This window comes from Cotesia typhae, unplaced genomic scaffold (genome assembly GCF_013202065.1).
Source record: "Cotesia typhae breed Kobodo isofemale line unplaced genomic scaffold, CoteBio_Ctyphae contig_5, whole genome shotgun sequence".
Lineage (NCBI taxonomy): Eukaryota > Metazoa > Arthropoda > Insecta > Hymenoptera > Braconidae > Cotesia > Cotesia typhae.
Window position 1 is genome coordinate 7,639,417 of NW_027423757.1, and position 20,953 is coordinate 7,660,369.

Here is a 20,953-nt window from a genome sequence, read left to right on the forward strand (position 1 = left end):
ATATAAAAAGAAGAGCTTGAATAATATTTAGACGTTAAAACTTCTATGAAGCGAATAAACGGACATTTGCTTAGCAGTGCAAGTATCTAACAAAATAAATAAATAAATATAAATAAATAAAGAGATTATTATTAACAATAATAATAATAATAATAATGAAAAAATGTATAATAAATACAATGAAATAATAATGATGATAATAATGAAAGAAAACTCATTAGAAGTCCGGGTGAAGTTTCAGGATAAAATAGTATAGTAGGAGAAGCACATAGTCCAGTGCATTCGATTAGCGCGTGATTTTACCAAAGTGAAAAAACGGGAGGTAAATCCGGCGAACGGAAAGAGTGAAAGAGGGAATGAGGAAAGAAGAAGAAGAAAGAGAAGAGATATAAAAAGTGCGAGAAAGATGAAAGAGAGATGAAAGAGGGCAATAGAAAGAGAGGATAAAAAAAAGGTAGTAGAGTGAAGCCTTGCCTCGGGTGGGTATTAGCATCGGGCGGGCGCAGCTGCCTGGATACTCGCGATCGCGAATAGAAAAATCTATGCAGGTGTGGTAGAGGTTCGGAGGCGGAAGAACGGCTTTGAGGGGCGAACCCGAGGAGAGGAGAAGAGAAGTGAAGAGAGCTCAGTGTGTTGCTGGTGCACTGTGGAGGAAGAGAAGAGAAACTAGAGTGTATAGGCCATAGGTGGGAGGTACACCCAACATAGCAGCAGCTCCAACAGCACCAGCACTAGCACCAGCAGCAGCAGCAAGTAGCGTTAAAAAAGACGAGCTCTCGGATTCGCGGCTGCGAGAGTGAGACGCGGAATGGAAGAGAGGATCGAGAGGAGTTTTTTTCGCCGTACCGGTAAACGAGAGAAAGAAGAGGCGAGCTGAGGGTGATATGCGAGCGAGTAAACTGGGTAGAGAGTTAGATGTAGAGCCAGAGGTAGAGGTAGAGTGTGTTGCAGAATTGAAGAGAGACGTGCAGTGATGGGTGAGGAGAGGAGAGGAGATGAGGAAGGGCGTCGGCCGGCCTCGCCAAGCGCCACTCGGTCAAGCTCACTGCCATCATCCATCGCCTAGTGCCTAGTGTTGTGTATTAGTACACCAGTCTACTGTTGCGATCCTAACTCTTAACTCGTTATGTATATGTATAAGTATAAGTATGTGGTTAAGTATATGTCTTTTTCCCTCTTTAGTTGGCTCCTTGGTTCCTCCAACAGCCTGTTATATTATCCCATCCTGATGCAGCTTGCCTACCTGGCCTATCATACCTAGCTAGTCCAGCCAATTTACTACTTGCTACTACACTGTACATTATACATATAGACCCAAGCACTGTTATGTCAGGTACGAGGTATAAGGCCGCACCTCTACGCCTTAGTCTGTAAGCCAACATTTGCCTTGGTTAATGCCAGCGGGATACCACCAGCCTCTATGCACCAAAATAATTCCTCGATCATGCTGCATTCTTTCTTCTTTGATTTAATGCACATCTCCTGGTTTTTGTTGCAATTACTTTTATATATATAGTACAGTATAATTTTTTTTTTTTTTGGCAACTATTTGTACTTTTTTTTTTAATGAGAAAATCGAGCTAATCACTCGTGCACGAAATTGCGCTACTTTCTCATTTTCTTTGCGAAATAATTATCTACATTCTAGCTCGAGTTTGCTTTATTTTTAATTTTAATTTTACCTTTTTTATTGTTCCCGGTATTTTATAATTTATATTTATAATTATTGTTGCTATTAATAATAATTTTAGGATTTTATTATTTAAATTTAACGCTGGAGCATTTAATATTAAATTTGCTGATGCTGAATAATATCATTAGAAAGAAAAAAATAAGAGTAATAAGAAAGTATTAATTAAATTTCAAGTTTAAAGTTAATTTTGTTGGTAATGACCAAAACTCAAGGGTGCATATGTCTGTTATTTATATATATATATATATATATATATATATATATATATATATATATATATATATATATATATATATATATATATATATATATATATATATGTAAATGGATATATAAAAAGAGAGAAGGTTAAAGTCGTAGAGCGTTCTAGTTTGGACGACCTCCTGAACCGCATACACCAAGGTTTTTCTTTCGTCTTTGCCACTGCAGAGCTACGCGAGCACGATAGTCAAGCGAAAAGTGTATCAAGTTGTAAAAAAAAGGAAGAAACAACACACGGAAAAAGACTTTAACAGAAAATAATAAAAATAAATACAAAAAAATAAAAGACCGAAGAAAACAACGAGGGGAACGTCAAGAGTTTGGCAGCCACGGTCGAGCGAATCACCCGGCAAAAAAATAAAATAACAAGACTGAAAAAATAACATAAAAAAAAAAAAATAAAATAAAGTAACGCGAGTAAATAGAGATGAAAAATCAAAAGAAAAGAAAGGTGAACGTGCGACGACAAGCTGAAGAAAAAAACGAAACAAACCTATACACTACTCGAGCAGGATGATGGCAACACGCCAAACTATCTTTACTCGTGCTAAGTTTTAATTATCCGGTAGTGTCTTTGTCATGAACTTGCGTTCACCCTCATCTCTTTTATATATTTATATATTTATTTATATACATATATAATATAATGTACTTATAATAATATAATAATAATGAAGATAACGTAATGTATGTACTTGTACTTGTATGACTGTACAAACATCATAAACACGTGCCTGCGTGAATAAATTCGCGGTTTTTTTCCGGCATTCTTATTGCACACGACATTCATACATTTATACCATCATTATCATTACCGTGTACATTAGTATTATTATTATTGTTATTATTACATACATTACTTAGGTGTTATGCGTAAAAATAACGAGGATAAAAAGTTAAAAGTATAAATAGACAATAAGAGTCGATAGACACATAAAATACATGGAGATGTTAATAAAGTATGTATATAAGAGTATTACCGGAGTAAAGAGTACTGAGACGTTTATAAACCCATAGAGCGCGAGGGTCGACATAAAATTAGCAAACAAATAGCTTAATTCGCACGCTCTCCTCGGATATGTAAATTTAATAACGGCGATTTAATGTGTGGGTGATGCCTTTGGTGTTGCGAGTGCCACCACCAGAGCCATCTACTAGTGGTACGCGTGCAGCGCATCGAATAACACGTGTGGTGTGTGGTGTTTGCATTATGCATGCACGTATTGTGTACACCTGTTGCCCCAAAATCACAGCCATATACTAACCATACAATTCCACGAGAGTAGAGATAGTTGATATGAGTTGCTACCGCTGTTTCTGTTTTTGTTCCTCTTGTTGTTGTTGTTTCAAGTTAACTTCTGTTTACTCCTACATACAAATATACAAAATAACTTTTTAAAAAACAAATAAATAAATACCAAATAAACAAAGAACTAGTAAACTATCACCGCATCATTTAACCAGTAATTTAGAGGGTATTTTTTTTCTTTTACTCTTCTTCTGCTCAATTAAACAATTTTTTTTTTTTCTTCATCATTATATGCATTTATTTTCACTTCTACCAGTGGGATTTGTTTAAAGCAAACCCGTGATAAAGACTATTGTATTGGATTATTTAAACTCTGGTGCATAAATAGTTTCTTCTTCTTCTTCTTCTTCTCTTGAACCCCAATACAATAATACCACACTACTCGTGCAAATACTTGGGAGTTACCACGCGTCTAGTCTGAAAAGTCAACGATTGTTATTGTTATTGTTGAAAAAGAAAAAAAAACAAATAAAAATAAAAACATAAAGAGACATATATACATACCCAAATGGTTTGGACTTGGCCGAGTAAAACTTTACATAATTGAAGATTTTTATGAACAGAGGGTGTAAGTGTAAGGGATGATGAAAAGGAAAGGAAGGCAGGCAGGCAGGCAGGTCAAACTGGTACTGATACTGGTGATGTGGTTTGGTCGTTCCGCGTTGTCGAGGTTTTGTTGTAGTTGGGCTGTTAGTATCGAAAGTTTAGCAGTTTCGCGCGGGTAAACGCGTCATCCAAGTAAAGGGACGGGTCAGGTACTGAATCAGTACTGAAATGAATGAAGCGCAACAGGTCGACGCAATAGTTGCATGGAGCCAGCTTATGGCACATGGGTAAAGAGCTACGCTGAAGAGTGTGAGTGTGAGAGGAAAAGAGATAAGTGGAAAACTGGAGAGAGAGACTGGAGGACAGAGTCAGAGGGTTGATGCAAGACTCTGCTCCAGAGAGCTCACCAAAACGAACAAGAACAAGAATACCAACAAGAACAAGAACAAGAAGGGTGCAGTCGAGGTAGAGAGATTTCGGGTCATAGCTTGCCAAACAGAATAGGTAAAACAAGAGGCGTAAACCAATTTCAAAGTTAGCCCGCGTTCAACTGAACGCTACATTGCTATATACATATACATATACATATACATATACTTGTACTTATACACATACACATATCATTTGTAAATGTGAATTATCTGATAGTATACTATTCAACTAAACTAAAACGCTCTTAGCATTGAACTTATATATCTATATATAATATATATACATATGATTCGGTTTATTCGGCTAACCTCTCATTTCGTTGCCGAACTAAGCGCGAATTAAATACAATTGATTAGCGCAGTTAAATAAACTAGATTAACCCAAATAACAATAATAATAACAATAGGAGTGTAAAAATATTAAAAATAATGAAAGTAATGATAATATATGATAATTGATAATATAAGGATATGTGTGATTACCTGATATAAATAATTGTATTTCATTTGGCTCCTTGTTAAAACGGTATGATATTGCACATTTGATGTTGGGACCTATGATGACGATGATTGATGACTATGATGATGATGATGATATACTATACTAAATACAAAACAATAAAAATGATAATGTTGTTACAATTAACAATCGAAAGATCAACAGTTTCGGCCATACTGTTTTTTACGTGCGGTCAATCTCTTTAAATATCGCAAGATGGCTCTAGCGATCTTTATTTATAACCAGTCGTTTGCGTTTGGTTTCCGCGGTGCGACCGACTGCGACGACTGCTATATGTACGTACGTCCCTTAGGCCGGCGTTGCGATCCACTGTCGAGACATCCAACCCAAGCTATACTATCCACTATCCCGTCGCGCTCGTGTCGCTCACGCGTTTATGTGTTATAAGGATACACGCGAATCCAAAGAGAACTGTAGAACTGTCGTTGTCGCTGTCGCGCTCAACTTAAGCTCTATTCTACGGATCAGCCTGACTCTACTCACGGCTTACGGCTCATGGCTTACGGCTCGCGGTTGGGTTATGTTATCTTACGTTAGTATTACTTATATGTATCTCTATGTGTAGGTATGTATAGGAGAATGGTATAGAGCAGAGAATAACCAGAAGATTTGACGGGCAACACGCATGATTACGACGCGACGTCACGCCAGCTGCTGAAATTATATATTGTGAAGTACTATAGAAACTATTACAAGAGGACTAATGCATATAATAATTATATCTTAATTGTAATAATATAATTAATTATCAATGATTAACAATGACAAAAAATTTTATCCAGAGTTGAGGTAATTTATTAATTATTTAATATTTAATAATTCGTGAGTATGTAAAGTACTGAGAGTACTGGTTCGTGTAATGTTGACGTTTAAATGAGAAATGGCTGGGCTGGTTTTACCTTTTTATATTTTATAGGTACACCAACAAGGGACCAACGAGAGAATGCAATCAGAATAGTAATTAAGGATTCAGTTAACGCTCCGATTGTAGAACGCAACCTAATTTAAACATACAAAAGTGTAAGCCGGGGTACTTGGAACGTGAGTTTGTTGATAAAAAAAATCCTGAAGCGAGAGAGAGAGAAAAGAAGGATTTAAATAAAAAAAAATTAAAAAGGGCGAGAGGACATCAGTGAGCTAAGTCATCGAGACATTTACGGGGAGTTCGGAGGACTCGCGTGTTTTCGTGTTTGTCTCTCTTTTTTTCTCTTTTTATTTTTTTTTAGTTTCCTACTTCTCCTCATCCGTCTTGGCTCTGTTGACTCTGGGTGCAATTCGCGAATGTAAAGGAGGGGAAAAAAATGAGGGATACTTGTCGGTTGAGTCTAAGAGGGAGTAAGAAAGATTGGGTGAAAAAAGGGGCTGAGAAATAGAAGAAAGAAGAAGGCGAGTCACGAAGGTGCATGGATGAAACGAGACGTCATTGCTGGCTAACAAAATGGAGGCAGTGGGGGCTGTTAGCTCTTCTATCTTTTATTTTCAGTACTATGGTTGTCTGGAAGTACGATGAGAGGCCAAGGGAATTCCTGAGCATCTATCACGTCCTTTACTCTTCTTGGTCTGCCATAATCCTTGTTTTCTGGTCGCCTTGATCGTCTCACCACCGGCAATTGTTGTCCTAGTCATACTCGTCTTGGTATATAATGATGATAATCGTATGGCTGGTAGCTGGTTGTCCAGGTCCAGAAATAAGGTACAAGGCAGAGTAGCTGCAATAACAGTATGTACCGCCAGGAAGTACATAGTTGGTGCTTGATATGGAGCTAGCTCGTTTTCCTCCAAAAGAACATCCTCCAAGTACGCTAAAAATTCAGCGCTGGCATCCTTCTAGCTTGAAGATCCGACATCCTTGCTGGCAAATCCTCTAGACAGTGTACTACTGTACTGTATTCTCGGTACTCATGCAGTGCTATGTACTGCAACTACTACCACTACCACCACTACCACTGCACCGTAAACTACGGTATTCCAGTGTTATAAGTAGGTGTGTAGCGAGAGAAAGAGAAAGAGAAAAAGAGGGAGGTCGTAGAGTAGGTTGGAAGAGGCAAAAGAAAATAGAAAGAAAAATCCGGTAGCCAATGGGAGGTGGAGTCGACGAGGAGCGGGAAGATCCGACAACGCTGCAACCGAGTTTTTGTTTACCGCCCGGTTGTCAGAGCGAGAGGAACCGCCTGTGAGGATCCGAAAGAGAGAGACCTCCGGAATTAAAGAGAGTAAATGTGAGTTTCAGAGAGGAAAGTTGGCAAAGGAAACCCAATGTGTATCTCTGCTCCTGCAGAGTGCAACTGCAGGCTCTGATGATGCGAAAAACCCCGTCCCTTCCATTTCTTCCTTCCATTTTATCCTATCATGCCTGTGTTTGTTTTGGTTGTGATGGAACCAGCTTTTATCTATCTATCTAGCCACGTAGATATTTTTTTATACATACATACGTAAAATCTAAAAAAAAAATATATATTTCAGGCCTTGCAGCTTCATCCTTCAATTCCTGTCCTGGAGCATCAGATACATATTTCACTGGACTTGACGGGTGAAAGATATCACCAAGAAAATATCACGGAGTATCTACTACTTGTTCAGCTACTGTTCAAAAGTTGTACCAATCTATCCAAAGTTTCACTTACGTTCACCATTCTACAATGTTTACATCCGCGCTAAAATATTGGTTGGTATTTTTGTATAAATATGAAAATATAAATATTTAAATATCTAGATTCACTGTTTTTAATAGAGATATAATATTTTTTCTTTTACGACATATTTTTTTTTTTATAAATTTTCGCTCTGAGTTGTGGATACTGAGAAAAAACTATCATCACAAAAAAACAAGAAGAGTTAACATCCCAGAATCCACGCAATCCCAATTAGAGGACTGTAAAAATATTTGCTAATAATTAAAAAGGTAAAAAATGTATGGTTTTGTCGGATGGTTCTAGTGCGGACCGAATAGTTTGTGTATGCTGTAAAAATATCTCTGAGCTAGGGGTAAACATGCAGAACCGGCGGACTTTGTTAAATAAAGTGTAAATGAGTTACATGAAAAAAAGTCAATGTAAGTTATTGAATATAAAAATAGACGGTGGATGATATTGTAATAGATAGACAGAATACGAACAAAAAAAGAGAAAAAATAAAGGAGAAAAACAAAGTTGAAATCAATGAGCCGATATATTGTGTCTAATCGTCAGTGGTGTATACAAACACCTAATAAAATGTTTGTTGGGTCATCGTTGGTATATTATATGAATTATCGCTTCAACACTTGATTGTGTGTCAAACTGGAAAACTTTCGGCCAGGTGGAATAATTTTCAACCACAGATGACTGGTTTAAAAAAATACACCATCAGTTTCTTTGTTGTGACTATTGTTAAATACAACACTAAACACCAGCTATTGTTACTTTTACTTTAATTTATTATTCGACGGCCAATGGGGCGCTATTAGTCACCCTATTATTGTTGTACACCTAATATCGTGCAACAAACTATAATGTAATTTATCAATAAAGTCGCATTGTTATGTCAACTTTGGTTAAACAAAAAATAAAGAAAAAAAAAATCTGTAAAAGACTTGCATTTGTGAAAAGACACACTCTGTTATGTAGGAAGAAATACATCAGGTGTAAGAAGAATGTATAATTCGGCGGGAAAGACAACAGATGGAATGAGAGTGTGACAATTGCTCGTGTCGGAAAGTAGTCTCTTATTTGGAAGTGACAAAGGTGAAAGAAGTGAATGAGGCGGTAGGAGGAGTATCAGAAGTATCACCGGGAGTAGCAGTTGTAGTAGAGTATAAGTAATAAGAATAAGAAAAATAAGAATAAGAATAAGAAGAGGACTAGCAAGTGAACGAGCTCTGGCGGTTAAAGAAAAAGAAGTATTATAAAAGCGGAGAGAATAAGATGAGGAAGAAGAGTAGAGTAGGGCACTAGTGGGGCAAGCGACTACCGTTGGGTCCATTCAGACCAGTTGCCCGGTGTACGACGCGATTCTTACTTCTTGGAGTAAAAAAATAAAAAATACTGAAAAATAACTAAAAAAATACAAACAAGCAAAACAAGTTGAAGCGCCCCTGAATTCCATAACCGCACCCCAGTTCCCAGTTTTACTCCTTTTTCTTCTTCTTGCTCGTACCGTCTTTACTTGTTTCTCGTTTTCTTCTTCCTTTTATTATCCTATATAGTACTTTCTCGCATTGTTCCTCCTGTACCAAGAGAGTTCCTTCACTCTACTCGAACCTCCCAGACCTCCAGTAACAACAAACTTCTTCGGTGCCCATGACCTCATCTTTTGGCTTCCTCACTTTCATTTCTTCTCATCCTTTCTCCGCCCTCAAACCATTGTCACTTGTAACTTGTACTAATAAAATTACTAGTTTTTTTATTTTTTTGTTTTTTCTCTGTTTTACTCTTCTTTACTCAAGTATTTTTATTTTACAAGGTGAAATAAAAAATAAAAACGCTCAAGTGAATGAACAAAGGGAGCGATAAAAAATAAGTAAAAATATGAGCTGAAAAAATAATCATTGGGATGGAATTTCAGCAGGGTTATTAAGAAAAATTGTAGATGAGTGGATGGAAAGGTGGTACATTGAGTGTCCCCTTGAAGAGTTCCCAGCTAGACGATGGTGCATTAGAACATGACCGGGTGCGATAGTTATTAGAGGTAGAGGGTGCATGTCTCCTTAGTACACCTACACCTACACTATATAACTACATATATATATTATGTATAAGAAGGTAGTAGTTAGACGGCAAGGCAAGTGCCTACGAAAAGCATCGAGAAAAAATTTTGAGGGTATGTGCGATGGTGGAAAAAGCAAGTAGAGGAAAAAGAGCCAGGCGGGCGCCTGCAGAGAGGACAGGGGGCCAACTACCGGAGGATGAGAATGAGGAGGTGGTGGTTGTTGTTGTTGTAGTAGTATTTGTATTAGTAGTAAAAGTAGTAGTAGTATTCAGAGGAAGAGGAAGAGAAAAAAAGAGGTGGCTCGGAGGAAAGAAGCACCATCAGGGGGTGGACGAATGCAGGTAGGGGGCATAGGGGGACAGCAGTTGCCCCAGTAAAAATCGATCCACCCCACTCTTTTATACTTTTACTACCCCAGGAATGGTGGATTGGGGAACGCGAGGGATTGAGAGGGTGGTTGAAGCTGCAGGGTTCGCTGCCGCGTCGGGACGCCTTGTTCGACGTCTACTCCACTGTGTATGTACATTTGTGCAAGTAAAACTTATATACATCCATATATGTAGTATATAGTACATAGGATTTTATTTGGGGGAGAATTCGCGATAGTGGACGGGTGCATCAGTGTGAGTTGAGTTGAGTTGGTGGAAGCACAGCCAGAGGTACTGAGTTGAGAGGTATGTAGAGGGTAAGAGGCTGGGGGTGGAGGAGGAGGTAGAGGTGGGTGGAAGAGGCGGTAGGGCATGGGCATGACTAGGGCTGGGGTTGGGGTTGTTGCTGCTGCTACTGCTACTGCTACTGCTACTGCTACTGCTGATGCCGATGAGGGTAGGGTAAGACGAAAAAGACGGGCACGCCAACCGAAGCGGGGGTGGAAGAGCAGTACCCGCTTTACTTGGTATGCCATGCTCTGTGGCAACGTCGCCCCTACGATTTCATGGATATATGTGTGTGATATATGTATATGTTAAATGTATATATATCCCATCACGGCGCTTCTGTCGTCCGCTGCACAACGATGAAAAATTACCCAGAAGCACCAGTGAGCGGTTTTTTCTCACCGGCCCGACGTCGTCTAGCGTGGAGTCCGCGTGCCTGACAGACAGCTGCACCCGAGCCCTGATATATCGACCGGCCGGACCTACTCCTAACCAACCACCCCCGCTGCCACCAACTCTTTTTTCCAACCTCCTTTCCTCTTTTTTATCATCGCTTTCTCATTCTCTTCTGGTACTCACGGAGAAGCTTTGCGCTCTCGCTCCCTCAAGGTTCCGCCAAGCTCTTTCTCCGTTCTTCCTCATCCGACTATACTAGGCAGTCTTCTCTACTCGTGGGGAGTTGGGCAGAGGTTCTCTCTATTATACACCTGCACCTATTTGGAGTCCAACACGCGGGGGTGCCGAGCATGCCTCAAGCCACCAGCCATCCTATTGCGCTCATGTCAACATACACTCTTGTATAAATATATATATATATATATATATATATATATATATATATATATATATATATATATATATATATATGTGTGTGTGTGTGTGTGTGTGTGTGTGTGTGTGTGTGTGTGTGTGTGTGTGTGTGTGTGTGTGTGTGTGTGTGTGTGTGTGTGTGTGTGTGTGTGTGTGTGTGTGTGTGTTAAAATCTCTATGTGTGTATGAGCACTCACACAATCAGTCACGTATTTTCCTTTTCCACCGAAAAATACTCACGCCCCGACGACTCTGGCTGGAAAAAAAAATTCAACGAGAATTAAAAACACAAAAAAATGCGATGGAGAAAATAGCGAAAAAAATATGTATGGGTATATATGTATATATTTTTTTCCCCTCCGGGTGTAAAGCGTCAACTTTAGCCCCGCTGCGCTAAACAAAGTTTCCGCTTTACACCTTCGTCAGGGAAAAAAATAGTATACACTCCTCGGGAAGTAAATAAGAAAGCCTCAGATCACATGTTTGTTGACCTCGGCTTCGCCTCGGCCAACAATTACATGTGATCTGAGACATTTCTTACTTTACTTCCCTCGGTGTGTAATATACTATTTTTTTTTTAATTAAAAAATAAATAAATTTAAAAAACTTAAAATAAGAAAAAAAATCAAGGTACCGGTAAACGAGGGTATAAAATGATTGAAGACGAAGAAGGGTTACTCTAAACTAGTACGTCAAAAAATCAAGAGAGAAATTTTAATGAATTTCCTCAATTTAGTTTTTTATTATGTGTGTAATTTTTTTTTTTTCGTTTTTAGTCTTTAAAAATAGGAAAATGGAAGAGGAAAAACATGTGTGCATGTGTGTGGCAAGTTAATCACGAAAAACTACTTTAAAAGTCTTTTTTCCTAAATAATTTTATTATGTACAACATGCCTACATTATTTTTTTTTATGCAGAGCATTGAGATTTTTATACATTCCGGTGGAATGTGTTGACATTATTAATAGTAATAATTACGATAATTTATTTTCTTGTTGTTTCTTTTTTTTTTTTTTTTTTATCACTCCGATTACAATTTTTAAAATTGAAAATAAATAAATAAAATAAACAAACATTTCTGTTTGGTACATTTACCACAATTTACGGTAAAAGGGACGCATTTTTATGTTTGTTAAATAAAATAAACTTCTCAATGTTTGTTTATTTTTTTCTAATTTTTATTTACTTTTTTTTTTTTTTCTAATCATAGATTAGTTGCACGTTACCATCGTCATTTATCAACGTGCCGCGTTTAACTGATAAATGAGAATATACAACCTCTTTGGCATTTATACGACGTAAAAAAAAAGGAAGCTGGTATTATAAGACAGTAAAAAAGATCATACGGCACAAAGAATTTGAGTTTAACAAGTAAAGAAGAAGAAAAAAGAGAAATCTAAAAAATAAATAATTACCATGACAACTCAAGAAAATGCAAGTTTGTTTTTGTTTAGTTTTGAAGATAAACAAAGTAATAGTAACAGTAAATAATAAATATTAAAATAGTACAAACGGGTATAGATAAACTCAGAAAATAAAAAAAAAAAAAAATACAAAAAAAAAGTAGAACATAGTAAAAGCATCGCGGCTCGTAAAATGCTTACACCCTAATTCACACATCGATGTATCTGCTTTTATTATTTCAATATATATTTTAAAACATTAATTGGTCATCTATCCTACTGCGATTTATATCCGATCGTTTAATAAAGAATGGGAGCTACTGCATTTATTAATTACACATAATAACTAATATTATGCAAATGTATATTAGATTGATTAGAGGCATCAGTTAATAATAATAATAATAAGAATATTAATAATAATAATAATTGTGTCTGCACAGTGCTGTCTCTCAAAAAAAGAGGATTTCTATACAAACAACAAAACATCAACGATTTTATTTTCCTTCACCTTAGTACTATTTAGTCAGTATTGTAAAATGTATATCCGAACTTTTTTTTTCTTATCATCAAACATTAACGTAAATAATTCTGGTCCATTTATCGTATTAATTTTTTGTTTATCGTTTACTCAACGTTTTTTCCTCTCTTATTACAAACATCAATAATTACAATCGTTATTATTAAATGTATATAAGATCACCGTGGTAACTTTGCATTAATTTGTTTTTATTTATTAATTTAATGGACTTATATCTGTTTGCATTTTTTTGTTTTAATTTTCTTGTACTTAATGGTAAGTTGATTGATCTTTTTTCTTTATCATTAACAATTATTTAGTGAAGTGTAAAACATCCACATTTAATAATATACATATCACATGCTTCAAAACATGTTCAAAAATGCATTAATAATTAATTAATAATAATAATTTATTAATAATTAGTTATGTTGAAGTATCCATATCCCCATATCGTTACAAATAATAGAAAAAACAAAAAATCTACAAATATTGTCAAAATATAATATAATAAATAAATATTTATCGTAATTTACATTGTCTATATATATATATATATTTATAAAAAAATATGATTACGTAAAATTGAAAAAAAAAAAAAAAAAAATAATAATAATAATAATAATAATAATAATAACAATAATTATTGTTAACAGTATACAATTTTTTTTTATACTGGAGACTATTTTTCATTTTTAGTTTTACAAAATGAAACTATTTTATTATTTAATTATTACTATTTAGGAATGCGCTCTTTAATATTAACACGTAATCATTTGTTATATAAATTAAACCTGTTATAATTCTTAAGCAATAACTTTGTTCAATAAAAAAATTGATCTTTAAATTGAAAGTTGTTACAATCGAAACATCAAAGTTAAATATTAACATATGGCAAGTAGTACTTCACCTCAAGATAAATATTAAAAAACAAAAATCTCTCTATATATATTATTGTTTTTTAAATTGATAATAATAACAAAATAGAAATAGTAATAATTATAATCATAATATTTAAAAATCAACAAAGATACTTATTATTTTTTGACTGCATTGATATAAGCCATGTATCAAATACAACGATACATCGCGACTTAATTTATTTTAATTAATTTTATTAATTAATTATTTGAAATATCTAATTAATATATATTTTATTACCGTTGTATTTATATTGAAATAATTATAAATAACAAATCTTAAAACTTACGTCGAGGAATCGTCATGATTACCAGTACTAGTACCACCACCATTACTACCATTTCCATTATTATTATCATGTTCAAGTCGTGATGATCCGCACACACGACATTTACAACATACAATACATGGTGCAGCTAATAACAATAGTGGAGACGCTACAAGAAGTAGAAGGCCAAAACCCGCAAAAATACCTATCACTTGTGTTCGATGCCATATAACAGAGGCTCGAGAATGTCCTAATTTATTTTTACATGGTCCTTTGTCATAATGCCTCAGTAAAAAATCATCCTGAAAAATAAACAATTATAATTAATTTAACTCTGACGATGATAACATAAACATTAAGTACTCAGTGATAATTTTAACAGAGATAAATATTTATAAATTATAAAAAATAAACATACGTCTAATGATGCTAAGCAATACCAACAGAATACGTGTTGACATCTTTTACACATCATCTGGGCACAGCCTTCGTCCTTTTCAATAGGCACTGAGCACATTGGACAACATTTAATATGATCATTGTCAAATGGTATACCCAAAGGAAGATTTGGACATGGTCCATTGTGCCATGATTCACGGCATACTGAACAAAAATCCGTTGAACAATTTGGACAGTGCACCGGTCCCGGTGACATACCATTACTTCCTGAACTATTTATGGAACATATCGTCTCACAGCCAGCACGTGGACACCATGCGCGGTCTTTATCCATCGACACATCTACAAATAAAACATACAATTTTTAATTATATATTTAGACAATAAAAAAAAAATTTTCTTTTTAATTTAATTATATTATAATTTAGAAATTATTTCTTTGAATAAAATCACACATTAACACTTTTTTTAATATCAAAATAAATAAATATTTTTTTTTTTTTATTCGCGACAGTTTATTACCAATTTATCAGCAGACACTGGATTTATTTATTTGAATAAATATTTTAACTGTTTGTCATATTAATGTATTGTTTTTTTTAAATAACTCTGCATATTTTTTATCCAAAAGTATTTTAATAAACAAAAGTATTTGAATTTATTAAAATAATAAAGAATTTAATGTGTAAAAATTAGAATAAACTGAATTGCTTATCATAGATTTATCTAAATTACATAACAATCAATAAAACAGTTAATGAATATCTTATTGTTCCCAATTAATTCAGACGTTATACATCATTTATAATTTATTTCTAATGTACAATTAAACATACCAATCAGTCTCTATTAAATAGAGTTATTAATAAGCATTAGTAACAATTAATCAATAAAAATGTATTTTTAAATTCATTCACACGAGCATTTAATTGCATAAAGATTAATAGTTTGTTTTAAATCTGAATATTCATGATTTGTTGGAATATAATAAATTTTAAATTTAATCAAATTAAAAAAAAATTTATCTAAATATTATTGCCACTGACTGAGAGTAATTTTTCTTATCTATTTTAAGTAACTTTACGAAGTATCTGTAATTTATTGAAACAACTCAAAATCAATAAAGTCACAGATGAGTCATATACATTAGAACTTGACCCAGTGTTTTACAAAATCATTGAAATATTTTAAAATAAACAAACTAATAACTTATTTATATTTATGAAAACAAACGCTATAAATTATTTTATTACAAACAGTATATTCATCAATATATTATTCTTTCATTTTCTATTACTTTTTTATATTATTTAACGACTAATGGCATATATAAATATAGCTTGTCCAAATAAATCTTCGCAGCTTAATTTACATTCCTCAGCAATTGAAAAAATAAATAATTTAATCTTACAGATTTATAAAAAAGTACTTTTAGACTTTGTATTGGTGACGTAAAAAAAGTATAATTTAATCAGCAGTTGTTATAGCTTTTAATTTGTTCAATTAATTAAAATACTCATTAAATAATTGTTTTTAAAAAATACAAACCTCTATTGAGACGGAATTTTTGATGTTTTTCCATTAATTCCGAACTAACAAGCGTCGATATTTCTTTTAACGTAAGAATAGACGCCCAATCACACTGTGCATCCGGACAGCTAATTTCATAAGCGCCTTCTTCTATTTCAAACTCAACGTACGCTTTCATACACTGAAATAAAATATATTAATTAATAAAACAATCTCAATATAAATAAATAAATGTATAAATATTATCCTCATTTTAATAAAATGAACGGTGACATCTTACTTACATCTTTACAATAAAAACATCCGCAGCCTTCGATCCTAAATATCTTGGAGACTGTAACATCAACAAGACAAAGCTTGCAAAGAAATTGACTTGACGTTTGTTGTTGTTGTTGTTGTTGTTGCTGTTGCTGTTGCTGTTGCTGCTGCTGTTGTTGTTGTTGTTGTGATTGTTGTTGTTGAGTCTGCTGCTGCTGATTAAGTTGATTGGTAGTTGTAGCCGGAACAAAATTACCAGCAGCAAGACTGTACCTCGAACTAGACGCTAGGGACAGTAAACTAGAGCATCTTGAGCACACTCGGCTCTTATTGATGGGTCTATTCTCCAGGTGTAACGTACTGAGACCGACAGCAGTTTCACATTTACGTAAATTACTCCCTGGTGATAAGTTTGCCCAACTACCACCCTGGATACCACCAACAGCTACATCAGCTCCAGCACCCATTGAAGCACGTGCTTCAAGACTGGTACTGCTCTCTGGTCGCCCAAGAAGTGGTACATCAACGCCATTACTACTATTAACACCATTACCATTATCACAACCACCAGTGGCTATTACAGAACTACTTAAACCTAAGCTACTTAGACCACCTTTACCAATTATTGTTCTCTCAGTTAATAAAAAATTGTTACCACTATTTCCAGTAGCAGTACCAGTACCAATACCAGTACCAGTGTGCTCTTGTTTAACCAACGGTAATTTAAGTCCAACATTGCTCAATTTATTAGAAGTCTTATTATTATCTAGTTTCTTGTGTATCGTTCCATTTTTTGATGACGCTGGATTCACAGAAGTTACTGAACTGGTAGCAGTACCCATATCCATGAGAGGAGCTCGTCGTACGACGAGCGTTTGTAGGCTAGGCATCCCCTGATTAGAGTTTTGTGTTTCAACACTTTACAACTTGCACTCTATTACTATTATTATTAGTTTTTTTGTTTCTTTTATGTAATTGCAGTAATAATAATAGTAATATTTATGATTATCAAGATAATAATAATAGTAGTTCCAAATGTCTCCTGTATAATATACTTTTAAATCACTGACTGCAGTTATTAGTCATTGTACACTCCTTTGTATATCAAAACCACAAAATAAACATACTGGACGTATTATCACAATCTTCAATGACACTGATCCACTGTAAAAATAAAATTCGATGCATCAACGATACTACCAGCAACCAACTGTAGTAATGATAAAGAAATTAATAAAAAAAATTTTTTTTATATATGTATATATGTATATATATGTTTTAAGTAAAAGAGACACTCACGATTTCACGTTATTGAGATAACAGTTTTACTGGTGCTGTAAGATGTGATTAAAACACCCAGATCTTTCCATCCATTCGTGATAGATCAAGATTTGTTAATCATAATTATCACTATCATAATCACAATCGTAATTATTAAATAAAATAATCCATGTATATATATATATATATATATATATATATATATATATATATATATATATATATATATATATATATATATATATAAAATCCACTCACTAATATTTTTATAGTCGTCTATTATTATTACTCCAAAATTCGTTGTAAATACGATTATTTATAAAATAATTGTTTAATAATATCAATTTTTTTTTGATAATGTTTCTTAAAAAAATTTTATATGAATACGGAGTGACAAAAATTACGTTAAATTTATTGATGACAATATTCGGTGTACAAGTAATTGATGATTCTCTGTTGCTACTGTACCAATACATTTTACTCCAGTTATTCCTATAATTGAATAATTAATAACTTTAATTAATAATAGTGGTAACACTGTTAAAATACACGCTAATTCGTTTTTCTCCATTACACCAAGTGCTTGACATAGTTGACTCCGCGCACTCATAACTGCAGCGATTGCTGTTATGTGTTATACATATGTATGTATACATTTACTGATTCATACTTGAATTTAAATGTATATATACAATATAAGTATATAAATGTAGATATTGTGTGGTAAAATCACTTCAACTTTCACTGTCAAGCTAGAGAGGCACCAATGTGTATACACTAAACTCACCGTTTTTAGTTTTATTTATTTTTAAAATAATATACTTACAACTATTACTGATTATTTCGTTATTTAACGTTTTAATTTATTTTTATATGTTGTAAAAGTATTTAACATTTTTATTGTTTTGTTGGGTGATTTGCGCATTAATTACAGATGCCTTGATAAGATCACTATTGTTGATATAAATATTAATATTTTGTTAATTAAATTTATCTATTTATTTATTTATAAATACTCAACACTTGTGATAAAAAAAATAATAATTATAATTATTATTATTATTATTATTATTATATTTGTTGTTTGTCTAGATAATATTTCTTCTTCAGTGTTTATTTACTACTTTAATTCGACCCATTGTTGCATCGCTGTTAATAATATTAATATTAATTCTATCAAATGATTGACACATTATATATAATGACGGTAGCTTTACGTACATTGTTTTTGTTTGGATTAAACATAACGCCCGTCCCCGTGTGACTCATTTTATATTCACGTTTTAAATGCGCTAAGGATACACAAACTACCAAGAATAAGAAACGAGAGAGAAACAACTTAGAAATATACAATATACAACTGAGTGGGAGATTTTTCCAGCATGTGTTGTATTATGTATACATTTATATATAGATATACGGGTTTGGTATATTCGCGGACTCGATGGCTGCTTGTATGACTTTTGTATACACATATAATATAATATATAATAATATTATAATATATAGATATAAGTTGTATCGTATATAGTATCTTTGCTTTGCAGCTTGTTTAAAGACTCACCCTCAATCCGGCAATTCTTGATTTCACCTTCCACGGTAAAACGTTAACTTTTAACGAATAAAACAACGGTAGCGATCAAATGACACGGGTATTCTGAAGTTCATTGAAAATTGTTCAGTTGTGAGAACATCAGAAGACTATAAATCCCTAGATTCACTTTTTTTTTTTTTTTTTATTTACTTTGTTCTAGTGACTTTTTAGGAAAACAATCGAGTTGTTAAAAAATATTGTTTTACATTTTTATAAATTAAAATTTCTTCATTTTTTAATTAATATTTCATTAAAATAATTTTTTTTTAAATTACACAATCTCGAAAATTCATAACATGTCTTCTCAGTGATATTACATTTCTTTGTTTAAAGAAAAACAATCGCGACATCTTTTTCATAGTGATTTTTTTTAATGACAATAAAGTTAGCTGACATCTAAAAATTTTTATTATTGAAATAATTATTAAAAAAAAATTTATTGAAAAAATTTCACATGTAGAAAATTTTAAAAATTACACATGCAATTTTTTAAAAATGTTTTTTTGTTATAATTGAATAAATGAAAAAAAAAATTAAAAACGTTGGCTAACTTTAATATTGTTTTTTTCTAATACAAAATTGATTAAAATAAATATTTACAATAAAATTTATTATTTTTAAAATAAATTATTTATTTAACACACTTTTAAATTCTTAAACTTTTAAGTCCTATAACAAAATACAATTAATTTTTTTTCTCACATTATTGAGATATAAATGTAGAGATTAAATTTTTATTTTAACAAGAATATAATTTATCTATTAATAATTATTAATTATAAAGAAATTACAGCTGGCTGACTGAATGGTCCAACTCTGGAGTATTTATCAATTGCTCTTACAGCAAAATAATACTTAATACCCTTTGAAAGCTGGAAGCAAATAAATTATTGAAAATTTGTCTGATCAACTTTGAATTATATTAATTACCTGAGTTAAAGTACAAGCCATAGGTAATTTTAAAGCACAGATATCTCCAACTTTTTTCCACATTGATGAAGCAGGTGCCTTTGTATTTTCTCTATATGTATACAATTGATAACTTTCAATATCTGCATATTGATTATCGAGCGTCATGTTCCAAGAAACGACAATTCCTAATAATAATAATGTGATTTTCTATGAGTAATTAGTAGTAAGTATTGATTGATCGCTATATTAATTTTCAGATGATCATACCAAGGCTAACTTTAGAAACTTTTACCAATGGAACAGATGGTGGTAATTTTAATGTCTCATCAGAGTAAACTATTGTTTCTGGAAGAGGTACCGGATGCTAAAATCAATAAAATACAAGCATAAATATATGTAGGTGTTATTGATGTAATTATAAACTTCAATAATCTAATTTACCTTGTATTTTTGCGTCAAGACAACCATTGTTAGCTCAACAATTAATTAATTTGAAATTATAGAATTTGAATTTTTAAAAATACAAAATTTGTTAATAATTAACAACGCGTGACGATTAGCCTATGACAATAATTTTACTGAAAAAAAAAAAACCGTATTCTAGTATCTGTGACAAACATTTAAATGTTACCAACACAGGAAATAAAAGCTTAAGTTTTTATTTAAAATTCATAGTTTATTTTAGACGAAAACCTAGTTTTCTGTATTTATACCTCCAGGGAGTTATAAAGTGCATGAAAATCGATTTACCGTGGCGATATTTAATTTTAAAAATAGAAAAACGATGACATTCAATTTAAAAAAATAAATCATATGTTAATTTAGGAGGGTATAAAATATTTAAATGATTGTTTCATTGTTATGAATATTTATTTCCATTTGTTCATCAAATAAATATTGTTTATTATCTAATATTGTACATTCTCATTCTCATATTTTATAATTGAAAAATTAT

General features: G+C 32.9%; 3 protein-coding genes and 1 long non-coding RNA gene across 7 annotated transcripts in view; 1 reads left to right on the forward strand and 3 right to left on the reverse strand.

Moving 5' to 3' along the window:
- The window catches only part of LOC141531246 (uncharacterized), a 37,971-nt gene extending 32,425 nt beyond the window's left edge, over window positions 1–5,546 (reverse strand). For both annotated transcript variants that reach the window (XM_074248919.1, XM_074248917.1), the window contains exon 1: window positions 4,724–5,546. The gene's annotated coding sequence lies outside the window, so the exon portion shown is untranslated. The remainder of the gene's footprint in view (window positions 1–4,723) is intronic.
- Window positions 5,547–5,788: 242 nt separating this feature from the next.
- LOC141531274 (uncharacterized) lies at window positions 5,789–7,472 on the forward strand. The gene is made up of 2 exons (XR_012479894.1): window positions 5,789–6,979; window positions 7,224–7,472. It is a non-coding gene; the product is annotated as an uncharacterized LOC141531274 (long non-coding RNA).
- A 6,081-nt stretch (window positions 7,473–13,553) lies between these two features.
- LOC141531251 (uncharacterized) lies at window positions 13,554–18,963 on the reverse strand. Of its 3 annotated transcripts, none has more exons than XM_074248932.1 (7): window positions 18,714–18,963; window positions 17,751–18,641; window positions 17,511–17,621; window positions 16,238–17,375; window positions 15,972–16,134; window positions 14,443–14,765; window positions 13,554–14,326 (listed from the first exon to the last, which is right to left on the reverse strand). In XM_074248932.1, the coding sequence occupies exons 4-7, from the start codon at window positions 17,099–17,101 to the stop codon at window positions 14,042–14,044; spliced, it is 1,635 nt and encodes a 544-aa protein (XP_074105033.1). In that variant the 5' UTR covers window positions 17,102–17,375; window positions 17,511–17,621; window positions 17,751–18,641; window positions 18,714–18,963; the 3' UTR covers window positions 13,554–14,041. The 3 variants fall into 3 exon arrangements, with proteins under 3 accessions (XP_074105033.1, XP_074105034.1, XP_074105032.1); XM_074248933.1 differs by having other exon boundaries at window positions 17,751–17,984; window positions 18,319–18,963; XM_074248931.1 differs by having other exon boundaries at window positions 16,238–17,421; window positions 17,751–18,963.
- Window positions 18,964–19,632: 669 nt separating this feature from the next.
- On the reverse strand, window positions 19,633–20,770 carry LOC141531272 (activating transcription factor 7-interacting protein 1-like). The gene is made up of 4 exons (XM_074248972.1): window positions 20,440–20,770; window positions 20,266–20,362; window positions 20,017–20,183; window positions 19,633–19,958 (listed from the first exon to the last, which is right to left on the reverse strand). The coding sequence occupies exons 1-4, from the start codon at window positions 20,464–20,466 to the stop codon at window positions 19,863–19,865; spliced, it is 387 nt and encodes a 128-aa protein (XP_074105073.1). The 5' UTR covers window positions 20,467–20,770; the 3' UTR covers window positions 19,633–19,862.
- Between the last annotated feature and the right edge of the window lie 183 nt (window positions 20,771–20,953).

Excerpts from the sequence above, each read along its gene's own strand:
- LOC141531251 (XM_074248932.1), bottom strand. The coding sequence starts at position 17,101 with ATGCCTAGCCTACAAACGCTCGTCGTACGACGAGCTCCTCTCATGGAT. Across the intron at positions 16,135-16,237 it reads GATGTTTTTATTGTAAAGAT|TGTATGAAAGCGTACGTTGA; the intron begins GTAAGTAAGATG and ends ATTTTATTTCAG. Across the intron at positions 14,327-14,442 it reads ATTGCTTAGCATCATTAGAC|GATGATTTTTTACTGAGGCA; the intron begins GTATGTTTATTT and ends TTTATTTTTCAG.
- LOC141531272 (XM_074248972.1), bottom strand. The coding sequence starts at position 20,466 with ATGGTTGTCTTGACGCAAAAATACAAG. Across the intron at positions 20,363-20,439 it reads TCTTGACGCAAAAATACAAG|CATCCGGTACCTCTTCCAGA; the intron begins GTAAATTAGATT and ends TATTGATTTTAG. Across the intron at positions 20,184-20,265 it reads AGTTTCTAAAGTTAGCCTTG|GAATTGTCGTTTCTTGGAAC; the intron begins GTATGATCATCT and ends TATTATTATTAG.